The sequence below is a fragment of the Culex quinquefasciatus genome, chromosome 1, assembly GCF_015732765.1.
Source record: "Culex quinquefasciatus strain JHB chromosome 1, VPISU_Cqui_1.0_pri_paternal, whole genome shotgun sequence".
NCBI lineage: Eukaryota > Metazoa > Arthropoda > Insecta > Diptera > Culicidae > Culex > Culex quinquefasciatus.
Window position 1 is genome coordinate 125973669 of NC_051861.1, and position 16091 is coordinate 125989759.

The 16091-nt window shown below is 29.8% G+C and overlaps 1 protein-coding gene across 4 annotated transcripts in view; it reads left to right on the plus strand.

Annotated features, from left to right (window-relative positions):
* The window catches only part of LOC6035143, a 45494-nt gene that overhangs the window by 18936 nt on the left and 10467 nt on the right, over positions 1 to 16091 (plus strand). For all 4 annotated transcript variants that reach the window (XM_038251664.1, XM_038251673.1, XM_038251682.1 and 1 more), the window contains one exon: positions 2369 to 2537. In XM_038251664.1, the coding sequence (XP_038107592.1) occupies positions 2369 to 2537 (169 nt within the window). The remainder of the gene's footprint in view (positions 1 to 2368; positions 2538 to 16091) is intronic.

Below are 16091 nucleotides of genomic sequence, written 5' to 3' on the forward strand. Positions count from 1 at the left end.
CATCACTTTGAAAAAAAAAACAATTAATTTTCACAAAATTAGCGTTTAAAATTTTCAAAAATTGTCGTTTTTCAAAACTATTATTTGCAATTAATACTCGAAATATTCTAAATTTCCGTATTTATATTAAAATTTTCCAAAATGTGATTTTTCTAACAGTTCTTCTTAATATTTTTTCTTGTAGAATACTCAAATATTTACAAAATATAGATTTTTCTTGAAACGGACAAATTTTCATGATCAACAAGTGGGCATCACTTTGAAAAAAATCAGTGGATTTTCACAAATTAAGTGTTTATAAATTTCAAAAATTAACGTTCTTTAAAAATTCATTTTTTTTTTTATTATTTGCAGTTAGTGTATCAAAAGATGCTAAATTTCAAATATATTTGATTAATATTAAACTGCTTGATGTTAAATACTCAAATGTTTAAAAAGAACGTATTTTTTATGCATAATGGGTATCAAACGAAACAAAACTTTCAATGGATTTTCATAACACTAAATTTTAAACAAAATTTTAAAGATTGCAAATAATGAAATGCTCAGTATTTTAAAAATGGGTTTTTGTGAATACATTAAAATCTCCTGAGCAAAATTCTACGAAATGAGCCTTTTTCATTTTTTTAATCATCATTTCGTTTCCAACCATCCTGCTGCCAAATCAGTCAATACAAAAATGTATCTTTTGAAGGATTTTTTGATTGATTTGGTGTCTTCGGCAAACTTCTAGGTTTGGATGAGGAATACACCGACAGAATGATACACGGAAAAAAACTAGGCAAGTTTTTAAATCACTTTTTCTCATTACAAAATTAATTTAAAAATAAACTTTTTGCAAGGGTACATAAAATGCCATCTTTTACGAAAATTCACAAAAGGGAAAAAAATCATTGACTAAGTCATGATTTTTTTTTTCAAAAGATATGAAAAAAAATTAAAAAAAGGGAAAACATTTTTTTACTTTATTTTAATATAAAATCAAAGTTGCAATCAAAAAGTGAAATTTTGCAGAAATTTACCATTTTTAAGTTGTAGCCATTTTTATGTAATTTTTTTGAAAAAAATCGCAGCTTTTAAATTTTTTTAAATAGTGCTCATATTTAATAGAAAAGCTGAATTCTCTACATTTTGCTTTTTTATATCTTTTTAATACTGCATTTAGTTGCTAAGGTCATGCGAAGATTTAAAAAAAATACTTAAAATGATGGTTTCTCAGTGTTGTGAATTTTTCAACGCTAAAAAAATATTATTTTGTGAAATTTTCTGCTCCTTCAATAAAAACTATTTCAAAATTTTATAATCTTACCTTCTTGAAAAAGTTATTTTTGATTCTAAAATTTCGAAATATTTTTCATTGAAAAGATCAAAAATATAAAAAAAAAATCGTTTCTGGAACATTGAAAATTGGACAATTAGTTCCCGAGATTAGACCAAAAAACGAGGGCAAATTGGCCAACACTGAGAAAATCTATTTTTTTCCTGTTTTTTTATCTTTTCATGGCCATATTTCAGAAAACAAAGGCCGTATAAACAAAATTAAAAAAAAGCAGATTGTGCAGCTCCTCAAAAATATTTTTTTCTAAATTGGGCAAACATAAGACTATTTTTAATAAGGCCGATGCAAATATTTTTCAAAGTTGATGGTCTGAAAAACAAGGGGCAAAAAAAATTTCCTAAAAACTCCAAAATTTCCATGAAAATAGAAGTCTAATCAGCTGAAAACAATTTAAAATGCATTTTGCTGCATTGATAATCATATTTAGCATGTTTGGGCTTGTTTAAAAATGTTTTGAATTTTTATGAAATTCCAAAGTACAGCACCGCAAAAAAAAACCGCAAAAAATACTTAGATATTTTGGGACAGGTGAATAATGCATTTTAAAACACTTTTTTCATTAAAATGCTTAAACCATGGCTCGTAATTTCAACTACCTTTTTTTTTAAATCACAATATTTTTTAACAAAAAATATAACTTGGTCAAAGATTGATAATGATGGCATTATCAAAAAATGTTTTTTTTTTAAATAGTGTTTTTTTTTTAAATTCCTGGTGGCAAAAAGTGATTAAAAAAATCTGCCAGCATTTTTATCTGTAGCATTTTTTTTCGTATCACCAAATCAACCAAATTTTTTTTTCAAAAAAAAACAGATTTTTGGAATTTTTACATACCATTTTTGTATGGAAATTTCTATCACTTTGATCTACACACTCATTTTGGAATATGGAAAAATGGGTTCAAACAATTCTAATTTTCAACTTAATTTCGAAAGACCAAACTTCACGTCTGTTTGATCGGGAAAAATACTCATTTAAAAGAGGAAAAAAACAAACCGCTTGATCTGCTGCGCCCCCCCACACACACAGATCAAACCCGAGCCCCACATCGGCAGCGGTGGCAGTGGCATCATGACCGACACCAACAGCGACGACACGATGTCGGACGACGAGTCCTCGCCCAAGAAACGAAGAGATTTACTAACCCGGCGACCATCCTATCGTAAGATTCTGAGCGACCTCGGCGGAGCAGAAATTGGTATGTTTCTTTGGTTGTTCGGTTTTTTTTGTTTTTCGTTCTTTTCTCCCTTTTAAGTTTTCTCCCTTTCCAAAAGTTTCCCCCCTTTCCCTTAAAATCGCATCAAGTCATTTCCATTTGTTCATCAGTCCTGTCATTTTTTTTTTCGTTTTTATTATTTTTTGTTTTGATTTCTGCATGACTTTTCGAGCTTTTCCTCTCTCAAAATTAGAGTTTGTTCAAAACTGCGTAGAGTAGAAATCGTAACTCGGTAACGGTTGTAGAGAGGATTTTTTTCTCGTCTCTTGCTAACTTTTTTTTGTTTATTTTTTCTGTTTTGTTTTCGTTCCTTTTCTTCTGTTGCATTCCGTTCAAAACCTGTACCGTTCTCAAAGAATCTGCCGGGGTCCCGATTTTTTATTATTACTACCATTTTTATAACATAAAAAAACAAACAAACACACGCATTTTTAACTAGCCAGTATTGCTCATAGCTAAAACGTAGCTCTTTACTAAATAAACTTTGCAAATGGTCAAATCTCGTTCTTGCAGACATACAAAGTTTCTGCAGAGAATGCGAAATGTTCGCTCTCTCCGTCAGAATCGCGTTTCGCTCATTTGACGCGCGCGCTCTCTCTCTTTTTTTGTGTCGCTCTCTCATTGTGTTTTCGCTCAAGTGAGAGAGCGATTCATTTTTGGCTTGAGAAACTGTCACGTTTGCAAGTACGAGAATTGACCAATTGACAATGTAGCGGTAGAAATGATTTTTAAAGCACGTAGCAGTTTGATCTATTTATTGCATGATTTTCTTTAATTAACAACAGCTTCTCTAAAATAATTCTTTGAATATTTTTAGTTTGAATTTTATATTTTCTCTCGTTAAAACGCATACTTCGCTATTATTTTATAAAAAAAAATATCGAAAATTTGACCATTCACAATGAACCAACAAATCGTAAAACAAAATCATCACTTCATCATGCTCACGCACCATTTCTTCTCGTTAAAAATTTTGTAACAAAAAAAAATAACAAATTAAACAAACGACCACCCATCGCCATCATGTATCGCTATGCAAACCTAAAAATCGTTCCAAAATCACCTGAAATTAAAATTTCCTTCCCAAAAAAAAACAAAACAAATCCCCAAACCCCACAATTTTGTCTCGCAAAATGGTCTGACCGCAAATTCCTCTTATTCCGTTACCGTAACATCGGCTGCGTTCCGTTTCCTTTTCCGTTTTTCCCCCGCCCCCCACAAAACTCCACAACAACAGCGAACGCCCAAGGCGATGGCCCAGGACTGCATGCGATAGCAGCGAGCGGCGGTGGCGTAGTGCAATATACCCAGGCCCAGGATGGTCAAATTTACGTACCTCGTAAGTATGGTTCAGAGAGCGTTCTCCCCACCCACCCCCTCGCGTCGCCGTAACGTTACACGTTTCGTGTTTTTTTTTTGTTTTATCTCTTTGCAAAATTCAGAATTTTACAAGTGCCTTTTTTCTCGCTAAAAAAAATACAAACTATTCAAACATAAGCTTTCTGAAAAACCTAGATGTGCTTTTTGACCCCTAAATGAGTTTTTTTAAGCAGCTTGTAAACAAACAGCTGTCACTCTCAGTCGCAGTTAACCCTCTACAACCCAACCCCGCCTTTAGACGGGCTTCGATTTAAAAAATCGCCAAAAATCAATTTTTTTACCAATTTTTGATCTTTAAAAAGCATTGGAAAGAAGAACTCTTAAAATTTTAGAAAGTTTATGGGTTGGAAGTTTTACTTGTTTTATGTGACTTTGCCAATGTTTTTAAAAATGTAATTTTTTTAGGGGTCAACTTTGGCTGTGTTTTTTACTAACATTTCCTATACTTTAAGTAAAAAGAAGTATGCCGTAATTTTTGCAGTGTCCCAGACTATGCCTCTATGCATTTTTTTTTAAATTTAAATAATAATGGTGTCATTTTATAGCAGAAAATGTGAAAAACAAGCAAAAAAATGAAAAAGTGACTTTAAAAACATGAAAAAATTAGATAGGCAAAATGTAATGATAGAAGGTGGTAGAATAGACCAAATACTACCAAAAACAAACAAAAACTAAACAAGATTAATGCAAATTAAAATACGAAAAATGAAACAAGAAAAACATAAAACAAGAGAAGTAAAGTTTTTCGTATAACGTATAACAAACAAGGGAAAAATAAAAATTTTCGAAAAAAAAATTTGGGCAGTAGAGGGTTAACTATGACTGCACGACATCAAGCCGATTTTCGATGAAATCGGCCCAGCAAGCAAATCTCAGAATCCACGTTAAAAAAAAATGTAATGTGAATACAAATATTTTTTGATATAGAAAACAGTGTTTCCAACCGCTCAACAAGTTCTTTAACCATGCAAACAAAAATTGTACTCAACATATTTTTAGCAAAAAACAGTAAATTTTTGATTAGAAATCCCTTATTTTGTCTATTTTCTAACAGTACATTATAAATGTATTAATCAAATTTTTAATTTTAAAAGTAAAAATTTAAGATGACGTTTAGGAAATTGAAAAACCATACAATTTTGTTATTATTATTTGATGATGGAACATTAGGGTGACAAATAAAAAACGTCATCTGGGATAACCCCTGGCACCATTCGTCAGGTAAAAATAAGCAACTGTGACAATTTTGAGCCAAATCGGTTAAGGTTTAAAGTTCTTAAAAATATTATTCGGCATAAAATATATTTTTTGTAAGGTTACGCATTTTTTTTTAAACATTCCTTTGTGATTTTGCATTCAGTTAAACATGAGCAGTTAATTTAAAAAATTAAGCAGTGATAAAAAAAATTATACATTTTTTTGGCACTCTATCATTAAAGTTCTGTTTAACCCAGATTTTTATTAAGGATCAGCTATGAATTTTTTTTAATTTATTATTTTTTCAAAGAGAAATAAGGTCAGTAAATACAATTTATGCAAAGCTATATGCAGCCCAAAAAAAATTGTTTTTGGATTTTTTTTAACTTTGGAAGCCCATTTTTTTATTTGATGGATGAATCCTATCAAACATAAACAAATTTAATCTTTAATAAAATTATAAAAAAAGAATATAAAACATATCATAAATCTATTTTTTTTTTCAATCAATCAAAAAATTACTCTCATAAATTTTATAAGTAACTGCTCTATTTGGTAAAATGTCCATTCTGTGAAACGAATTTTGACGAATTTTATAAGTTCTATAAACATGATTTACACTTAATTTAAGTTACGTACACAGTTTTTTTCATGATTAGAAACTGGTTAATGTAATATTACCCCTATTTTGATGTAATTTTGCCTCAATCAATTCAGCCTGACCACTTAAGGCCCATATCTAAATTCCAGACTCTATACCGACGTTCTCGGAACTTTCAAAACATCAAATATCAAGTAAGGTACAAATATTTTGAAAAGTTTTTGTTGAACAATGAAATTTAACAACATTTTAAGAAACAATAAACATCAATGAGCAAATTTAGAAATTATCATAGGAGAAAAAGCTGCATTTTTAACATTGATCCAATTTAAATAAACTTATGTTGAGCAATACAGATTCCTCTCATTACTAAATAAAGCGAATTCAAATATAAATTCAGTAAATATAAAAAAAGAACTTTGCCAAATACGCTGAAGCCCCGATGGGGGGTCACCTTTTAGTTTGGCACCCTCTTTACACGGAGCTCACACACACTACCAAACGTTTGTTTTGATATTCGTGAGCTCAGGGTAAAAAAAGTAGCATCAATAAATCTAAGTCTACAATTTTGTAGTTTAAAAAATTATCCAGTATTTAAACTATGATTAATGCAATTTGCTCCAAATAATGAAAAGTTAAATGAAATTACGAACTAAAAAATAGTTTAGAAAAATCAATTAACAATAATTCCTGATAAAATAATGAGAAATAGCTGATTTGGAATTCATAAAATCTTTTTTGATTAATCATTTACCGAAGAAATCCAATTACAGCTTGTCAAAACATTTCGGTGTTTAAAATGAGAATCAAAAACTTAGCAAATATATTTAAAAGGTTTAAAACTCTAAAACATCTAAAAAAAATCTTTAAAAAAATAAATAGAAATAATGGAAATTAAATTTGTACAAACTTTTAACAGCCTTTTCCTGTAATCAAAAACCTATTCAGCAAGGGGCTTGTTTGAAAATATTTAGAATTTTTGTGAAACTCCAATTTACAGTACAGCAAAAAGTTTTGTTTTCATAAAAAAAAATGTTAGTACTTGTTTTTTTTATTCATTCAGATGTTGAAAGTATAGCTTGTAATTTAATGTTTTTGTCTTTTTTTATTTATTTGTTTTGAAAAAATTAAAAAAGCGATAACTGCGTGCTGAGATGAAGCCTCTTAATGTTTTAGTGTAGTGAAAACGATATCTCAGAAATTTGATTTGATTCTAAATGTCAAAAAAATAAACTTGCGAGCAATTCCAGCTCAAATCAGGAATTTTTCGAGTACTTTTGTACCCGACCCTCTCCGATTTCAATGAAACTTTGTAGATATGTTATCCTAGGCCTATATAAGCCATTTTTGTGTGTATGAAAATAACATTTGAGAAGGGCGTAAGGTATTTAAATATTTTTGTATTTTGTAATTTAAAAATTACTGTATCTCGAAGCCGTTGCGTCGTATCGGAAAGTGGTCAAAGACAAACTTGTAGGAAGTTGGACGGGCTTTCTGAAAAAAATACACTGAAACAAAAATACACGTCTCATCTATGAGATTTTTTGATTTTTAAGTCTAAAACTTAAATTTAAAGGTGATGTCACGATTTTTTTACGTTCAAAATTTTTGAGGAAATAGCCTAAAATGTTACCAAAAGACTGACGAAAAATGCAGGATGATATGTCTCTCCTGAAAAATACAAAAATTATTTACTACAACTGTTTTTTTGAAAAGTGGTCTAAACGTCAAAATTTTTGAAAACCTTTAGTGGGAATCGATTTTCCAGACAATTGAAATCGGAGAGGGTCGGGTACAAAAGTACCAGAAAAATGCCTGATTTGAGCTGGAATTGCTCTCGCGTTAAATTTTCTTATTTAAAAAGTTACACAAGCTTAACTGAGGAGTGTCGGAGGGGAGTGGAGAAAGACAAAATGTCTGGTCCGAATCCAAGGTGTAGCAGAAATCTTCCACTATACAAAATGGGGTCTTCCTTCTATCATTTCCTGTATTTTGAAAAAGGTGATGCGCCGAATGTGGACATATAGTTTATCACACTTACTCCATATGGTGTGAACGTGAAATGCTGTATGTTTGCAATTGGTGCATTGGCTATTTTCAAAACAAGCTAGATTTTTCCTATTATTTTAAGATAAAATTTAGTAAAATCTATCTATCTATTTTTTGCTATTGCTATAACTTGTCCCTTACTTCACAAACTTTAAGTACTCTATTCTTCAATCTTGGAATCGCAATACATTGTTGTAAAAATGTAACTTCTGAAAAAATTGGTAAGAAATTTGGGCATAACTGTTATTAATATGATTAAAGGTACGTTCAATATGTTTTATTATATATAATAACTATTCTAGTTTGTTTGTCCTGTCCCATATTTCACAACTTCAGTTGTTTTCTTATAAACTTGCAAAATAAGGTTTCTTTATTCTTTTTTTCTGTGGTAGTCTGTTATTCAATGTTCGATTTTATTTTACATTGTACTTATCCCATTTTTTTTTCTCTTTTTCTCTTTCATGTACCTTGCGAGCATACGATGACCAAAAAAGTCATTGTGTCAGCCAACACACGTGTATTTTTGACAAAGCCGCGAAACAGAACAAGTATTTTTATAAGTGCGTGAATAACAATCGGTCGTTGAAGCTAAAAAAATGTGAGAACAATATCGCGCCGTGGTTCAGTGATAATAAGGCGAAGAAAGTAGACGACGATTCCGCATGAAGAATATAGCGGAAATTATGTTTTAATTGCACAATGGATGAAGGTTTGGAGTTGACACTATCAAAAGGGAATGGTAAGATGCAATAGTAATATTGCTAGGTTTGATAGTGTCAAAAGGTAAGATCAAGGAATAAGGATTATATGAAACTATATTGTCATAATTATTGTATTCACTGAAATATCTATCCGCTTTCTACCCCCAATGTGTCCTGCACTGGGGGTGCCTGGGGTAACTTCGAGTTGACCTGGGCCACCCGAGGAATTATGTCGTAGGTGGTTCGTGTACTTCTCACTCACCTCTCCTCGCGGCAAGGTTTTCCGTAGGTCTACACTCGAACATGTAACATGGGACAGCATGAATCTTCAGCTGAAGCCGGACGAATGTATTCCGAAATTACAGAATTACAGAAAAAGTTACACAAGCTTAATTTTTTTACATTCAAAATCAAACCAAATTTGCGACATATCGTCAGTTTAAAAATGAGGACAAATTAGGCAACAATCAGAAAAACTTGTTTTTCACAATACAGTCCAGACAGGATTATCCGAAGGCCTTGGCAAAATTTCACTTCGAATAATCGAATCACAAAAAAAAAATCATTGTCTTATATTTCATTGTCGAGCTGAAGTTTGACCCCTAAAAGTGATATAGTATTTGTAAATCCTAGATGGCGGCGATCAACTACAGTCCAGATTCGATTATCCGAAGGTTTGTATGGGACTTTGGATTATCGAATCACGAACAAAAAAAAATCGTATTTTTTTATTTTCTTGTGCATTTTTTCAATATTTCATCATCGCCATTTTGGCCGCCATCTTGGATTTTAAAATTCTAAATCACTTTAGAGCAGTTTAAGGGTCAAAAATAAAAAATAATACAGCAAAAAAAACTTTGTCGTGATTCGATTATCCGAAGTTTCGATTATCCGAAGTGAAATTTTGCTAAGGCCTTCGGATAATCGAGTCTGGACTGTATTGAAAAAATGCATTTTATAATTTAATATTTGAACAACTATTCAAATTTGACTAAAAAAGGGTCGCAGAACTCGATTTTGATGTTACAAATAAGAAAATCAAAAAATACGAAAACATTTTTTTTTTTCGTGTTTCGATTATCCGACGTCCCATACAAACCTTCGGATAATCGAAACTTCGGATAATCGAGTCTGGACTGTACTAAAACATTCAGATGCTTTATCTCAGCAAACAAGTTTTCGGACCAACTGAGTCTTAAAATGAAAATTGTAGCAAATTTTCTTTGCTTTTGGACAATATTGCAGGGGTCGATCTTTATTTAAATTTCTTTAACGTAACGTATCAAAAGGGCTAATTTTTTTTATTTTTCAAAATCCAACCAACCATAAAAAAACATTAAATATGTTGATTCAAATTTAGGAATGATAAAAAGCCCAGTTTACAGTCAAATGAGACATTTTTCAAAAAACTATCATTTTGTGTCGATTAAACGAATATCAATCTAACCACTTGAGTATTTCTTTTGAAGACAAAAATATTTAAATCTGAGCGAGAAAAAAGCACTTGATTTTCCTAATCGGAAAGTTTCCAAACTAAACTCCCTTCTTTGTTTTTTTTTCTTGACGTCAAATTGATCTTTATACATAATACTAAAATATTGCTTGAACTGTTTGAAATCTCAGTAGACTACACTCTTGATTACCTTTATTTTTCTCTAATAACTAGAAGTAGGCTTTCGATCCAGTTGTACACAACCACACCCTCTCTTATGCGTTTCTATGGTAACGAAGTAGATATTGATTAGTTTTGTTTTCTCTTTTTTTCTTTTTTCTTTCCAAAATCCACCCTTTCAAATCCCAATCCTAACATCCCCTCCCAACCCCCGTTCCGTCCCACTCCCTTTCGTTTCTGCACGCTTTGTTTACACATTTACTTCTGGTGTTGTTGTTGCTTGGAAACCAAACAAAACAATCGCACGTAACACACACACACACACACAAACAAACCAACACGAACACGACCGCAAACCCGCGCCACCAAACAAAAAAAAACCAACGCCCAGATCTCTTCCCCAACGCAGTCATGGGCGGCAACGTGCAGCTCGAGGACCAGAGCCGGAAGCGGGAGATGCGCCTGCAGAAGAACCGGGAGGCGGCACGGGAGTGCCGGCGCAAGAAGAAGGAGTACATCAAGTGCCTGGAGAACCGAGTGGCCGTGCTGGAGAACCAGAACAAGGCGCTCATCGAGGAGCTCAAGTCGCTCAAGGAGCTCTACTGCCAGCAGAAGAACGATTGAGCGGTTCAAACGCCGGGGGAGGAGGAGGAGGAGCCAAAATTGTCATCATTTGTTGCCATGCGCGAGGGGTCGTCGACGGTGCGCCGTCGCCGGTGGCTAGCCTAGCGAGGACGCGAACCACAACAACCACAACACTCGTAGCCGCCGATTGTTTTTTGGGAAGCAAGAGAATTGAATCGCCGTCAAGCACCTATTTTCCCCTCGCTGTCAACAAAGTAGGCTGGTCTGAAAGGTCTATGCAACGAGAGAGGGCTCGGGGGAAAAAGGGGGCGGAGTCATGCGCCGCTTCTGTTAGTAGGCTTAGAGAAATTGGAAATGAGAGAAAAAAAAACACACACACACTTAATTCTATTGAAATGTTTGTTGTATTTCTTTATATTTGTACAGAGAGAAAGTAAGAAAAGAAAAGAAAAAACGCATTGTTGGTCACGAAAACACTTTTGTAAACACAAAAATGGCGGCGTGGTGACAAGCGCGCGTGAGCGTGTGTGTGTGTGGGCAAATAAAACAAAAATCACAACTTTTCAAAGCTTTGTCTGTTTTCTGTTTTTTGAAAATGATTACCGAAAACGAAATAAAAGTAAACAAAAAAAAACACAATTTGTGTAGTTGTAAAGTAACCTTAAAATACTGATGGAAAAAGAAAAAAACTTTAAGTTAAGTTAAGCAGAAACACTTAGAAGAAAAACAAGAGAGAAAAGGAGAAAACCCTATTGATAAACACAGTAATTGTACATTTAGAAACGAAAGAGGAAAGAGAATTAATTTAAGAGGAAACCATTTTTACTTATACACAGAAGAGGAAAAACAAAAGAAGAAAAAATACCTATATATTAAATGTAACGACGTAAGAAAGAGAGAAAACAAAAAAGATATAGAAGAAGAGGGCACGACTCTTCGGTAAGGAGCCGAAATTTTACTAAGAAACACACAATTGATAACGACTTGGTGAAACAAAAGAAAAAAAAACATAACTGTGAAACGATCTTTGTCTAAAAGATGTGTTGTTTTAAAAACAAACCTACAATTTGTGCGGCACATTTGTGTCGCGAAAAAGTAAAACAAAAAAACTGTTTTCTTTGTTTTTTTCTTGGTGTGAAAAGTACTGCGCATTCGTCCATCGCAAGCCGATTAGAAAAAAGAAACGAATATATGAAAAGAAGTAAAACAAAATATATACCTTTTTGGACCAGTTAGAGGCAGACGCAAACGCAAACGCAAACGGACGGGACAGACGAAAGGGCGAATGGTGCGAAATTGTTTGAAAAACACAGTGAAAATCAAGAAAACTTTAAAAAGAAAACACATACAAACAAATGAAAAATCAATGAGCTGTTAACTAAAAATGAAAAAAAGAAATAAAATTGATGAAAAAATGAAGTGTGTTTTAATGAGTTGTGAAACTGTCAAGACCAAAATCAATTTCATAGCATTTCGTAGAAAAAAAAAATAAGCTCTTAGGTTTTTTTTATTCTAATGTAACAAACTCAAACTTTTAAGTACTGTTTTCTTCCATCTGTAGATTCAGAATTGTATCGCGGTTTAAACAACTCATTGAAATTAAACGGATTATTTATGCAGTAAATATTATGCAATATTTTCCGTATTTTCGGAATTGTCTTTCAAAACCGGCACGATTTCGCTAAAATTTTCACCAAGGCTATATTTTGACCACCAAAGACGCCTACTCTGAAGTTTGAAAACTCGAAAAAAAATATCGATTTTCATAGAAGGTCCAAAATTGAAAACCCCTAGGTAGATGAATTCCTGAGCTGGCTCAAATTTCGGCCATCGACCCATTTTTGTTATTTTTTTTTTTTTTTTCTAAAATCGACCACCAAATGTTTAGATCAATCCGTTTTTTTTGCAAAACGGATCACACTAGTAGACAGTTTTTCCCAGTCCCTTAAAATCCCCTTGGAACGAGCTGTCAAGTAGGACCTTTTCTGTCAAGAAGGGCCGTGATGTTATTTTTTTTTTTAAATTGATTTAAAAATCCATTTTAAATCCTTTGCGGTCGAACAAAGGGTCATTTTACTCAGAAAATAAACTTTATCATTGTAAACAATAATTATAATGTCACAAACTTAAGCTTCATTTTAGGACCCAATTGCCCCATTATCGGTTTCCCTCACGGATAAAGTGGAAATTGTTCAACACATTTCAAGTTGGTAAATATGCGACTAATTTTGATTTTATGCTAATTTTCATCATTAAAACAAAAATTTTGGAACAAAAATGTTTTAAAATTAGCGACAAGCCTGAGGCACGATGTTTTGATGCATAATTTTGCTTTAAAAGGTGGCAAAAGGGGTAATTACTATTAAATTTCAATGCATTTTTTCTGTTCAGAACATTGCAAACTCAAGCATATTTCTTCCGAGGGTTTCAATAGGACGCAATAGAGCAATTCCATCTCAAATCAGAAATTTTTCTGGTACTTTTGTATCCGACCCTCTCCGATTTCAATAAAACTTTTTAGAGATGTTATCCTAGGCCTATATAAGCCATTTTTTTTGTACATGGAGCCAATTGTACTCAAAAATGACATTTGAGAAGGGCCAGAGGCGCCGACTAGTCCAAAATGTTGGGGGGGGGGGGCACGGTTATTTTCCGAAATCGTTAGGTGAGAGTGGCGATTTGATGTTTAAGTTTATTGTATATCACGAATTTTACCAATTTGAATATTACGATGTGATACGATTTTTTTTCATCCGGAATCCATCTTTTTTTCTTTGAAAAAGATAATTTATTAAAACATGATTGAGAATGTTGATTGGGGGAGTTTTTTTAATATGTTTAGAAGGCGAATTCCTTCTAATTGGCATATTTCGCAATTATTTTCCAGAAGTAACAGTCAATAATAAAAATAATCAGATATTTTAAAATTCAACAAATATTCTAAAAATGAATACAAAAGTAAAAAGCAAAAATTTAGAACTTGAGAAATTGGAAAATACACATTAAAAAAACAACAATTTTTCAATTCAGCAATATACCAAATTCAATATTTCAAAATTTAAAAAAAAGTTTTTAAAAACTCTAGGGTTAAAAAAACTCATGGCTTAAACATTTTAAGAAATCAAAAGTAGAAATTCAGAAATAAAAAAAACAGAAATTTGGAAATTACAATCAAATTCAATGTTTAAAAAAATAGAAAATAAAACACTAATTTATTAAATTTAAGAATTTAAGGGTGCACAGCAACCAAGGACGTTGTTGTCTTTTTATTCCAAAATTGACAAACTTATGGACCCAATCCTGCAACAATCTGATTGTAAAAATAAATTTTGTTGTAAATCGCTTAGTAGACATTACTTTAGGGAATGAATAAAAAGATATAACGATTGTTTCCCTAGTTTCGAAAATACTAAAATATCTGTAACCAAAATCTTGGTGCAAAAGCTCTGGTTGATGTGCACCGTTAAGAATTTAAGAATTTATGAAAATAAGAATATAAGAATATAAAAATTAAAGAATTAAAGAATTAAAGAATTAAAGAATTAAAGAATTAAAGAATTAAAGAATTAAAGAATTAAAGAATTAAAGAATTAAAGAATTAAAGAATTAAAGAATTAAAGAATTAAAGAATTAAAGAATTAAAGAATTAAAGAATTAAAGAATTAAAGAATTAAAGAATTAAAGAATTAAAGAATTAAAGAATTAAAGATCTAAAGAATTAAAGAATTAAAGAATTAAAGAATTAAAGAATTAAAGAATTAAAGAATTAAAGAATTAAAGAATTAAAGAATTAAAGAATTAAAGAATTAAAGAATTAAAGAATTAAAGAATTAAAGAATTAAAGAATTAAAGAATTAAAGAATTAAAGAATTAAAGAATTAAATAATTAAAGAATAAAAGAATTAAATAATTAAAGAATTAAAGAATTAAAGGATTAAAAAATTTAAGAATTTAAGAATTTAAGAATTTAAGAATTTAAGAATTTAAGAATTTAAGAATTTAAGAATTTAAGAATTTAAGAATTTAAGAATTTAAGAATTTAAGAATTTAAGAATTTAAGAATTTAAGAATTTAAGAATTTAAGAATTAAAGAATTTAAGTATTTAAGAATTTAAGAATTTAAGAATTTAAGAATTTATGAAAATAAGAATATAAGAATATAAAAATTAAAGAATTAAAGAATTAAAGAATTAAAGAATTAAAGAATTAAAGAATTAAAGAATTAAAGAATTAAAGAATTAAAGAATTAAAGAATTAAAGAATTAAAGAATTAAAGAATTAAAGAATTAAAGAATTAAAGAATTAAAGAATTAAAGAATTAAAGAATTAAAGAATTAAAGAATTAAAGAATTAAAGAATTAAAGAATTAAAGAATTAAAGAATTAAAGAATTAAAGAATTAAAGAATTAAAGAATTAAAGAATTAAAGAATTAAAGAATTAAAGAATTAAAGAATTAAAGAATTAAAGAATTAAAGAATTAAAGAATTAAAGAATTAAAGATCTAAAGAATTAAAGAATTAAAGAATTAAAGAATTAAAGAATTAAAGAATTAAAGAATTAAAGAATTAAAGAATTAAAGAATTAAAGAATTAAAGAATTAAAGAATTAAAGAATTAAAGAATTAAAGAATTAAAGAATTAAAGAATTAAAGAATTAAAGAATTAAATAATTAAAGAATTAAAGAATTAAATAATTAAAGAATTAAAGAATTAAAGAATTAAAAAATTTAAGAATTTAAGAATTTAAGAATTTAAGAATTTAAGAATTTAAGAATTTAAGAATTTAAGAATTTAAGAATTTAAGAATTTAAGAATTTAAGAATTTAAGAATTTAAGAATTTAAGAATTTAAGAATTTAAGAATTTAAGAATTTAAGAATTTAAGAATTTAAGAATTTAAAAATTTAAGAATTTAAGAATGTAAGAATTTAAGAATTTAAGAATTTAAGAATTTAAGAATTTAAGAATTTAAGAATTTAAGAATTTAAGAATTAAAGAATTTAAGAATTTAAGAATTTAAGAATTTAAGAATTTAAGAATTTAAGAATTTAAGAATTTAAGAATTTAAGAATTTAAGAATTTAAGAATTTAAGAATTTAAGAATTTAAGAATTTAAGAATTTAAGAATTTAAGAATTAAAGAATTTAAGTATTTAAGAATTTAAGAATTTAAGAATTTAAGAATTTAAGAATTTAAGAATTTAAGAATTTAAGAATTTAAGAATTTAAGAATTTAAGAATTTAAGAATTTAAGAATTTAAGAATTTAAGAATTTAAGAATTTAAGAATTTAAGAATTTAAGAATTTAAGAATTTAAGAATTTAAGAATTTAAGAATTTAAGAATTTAAGAATTTAAGAATTTAAGCATTTAAGCATTTAAGAATTTAAGAATTTAAGATTTTAAAATTTAAG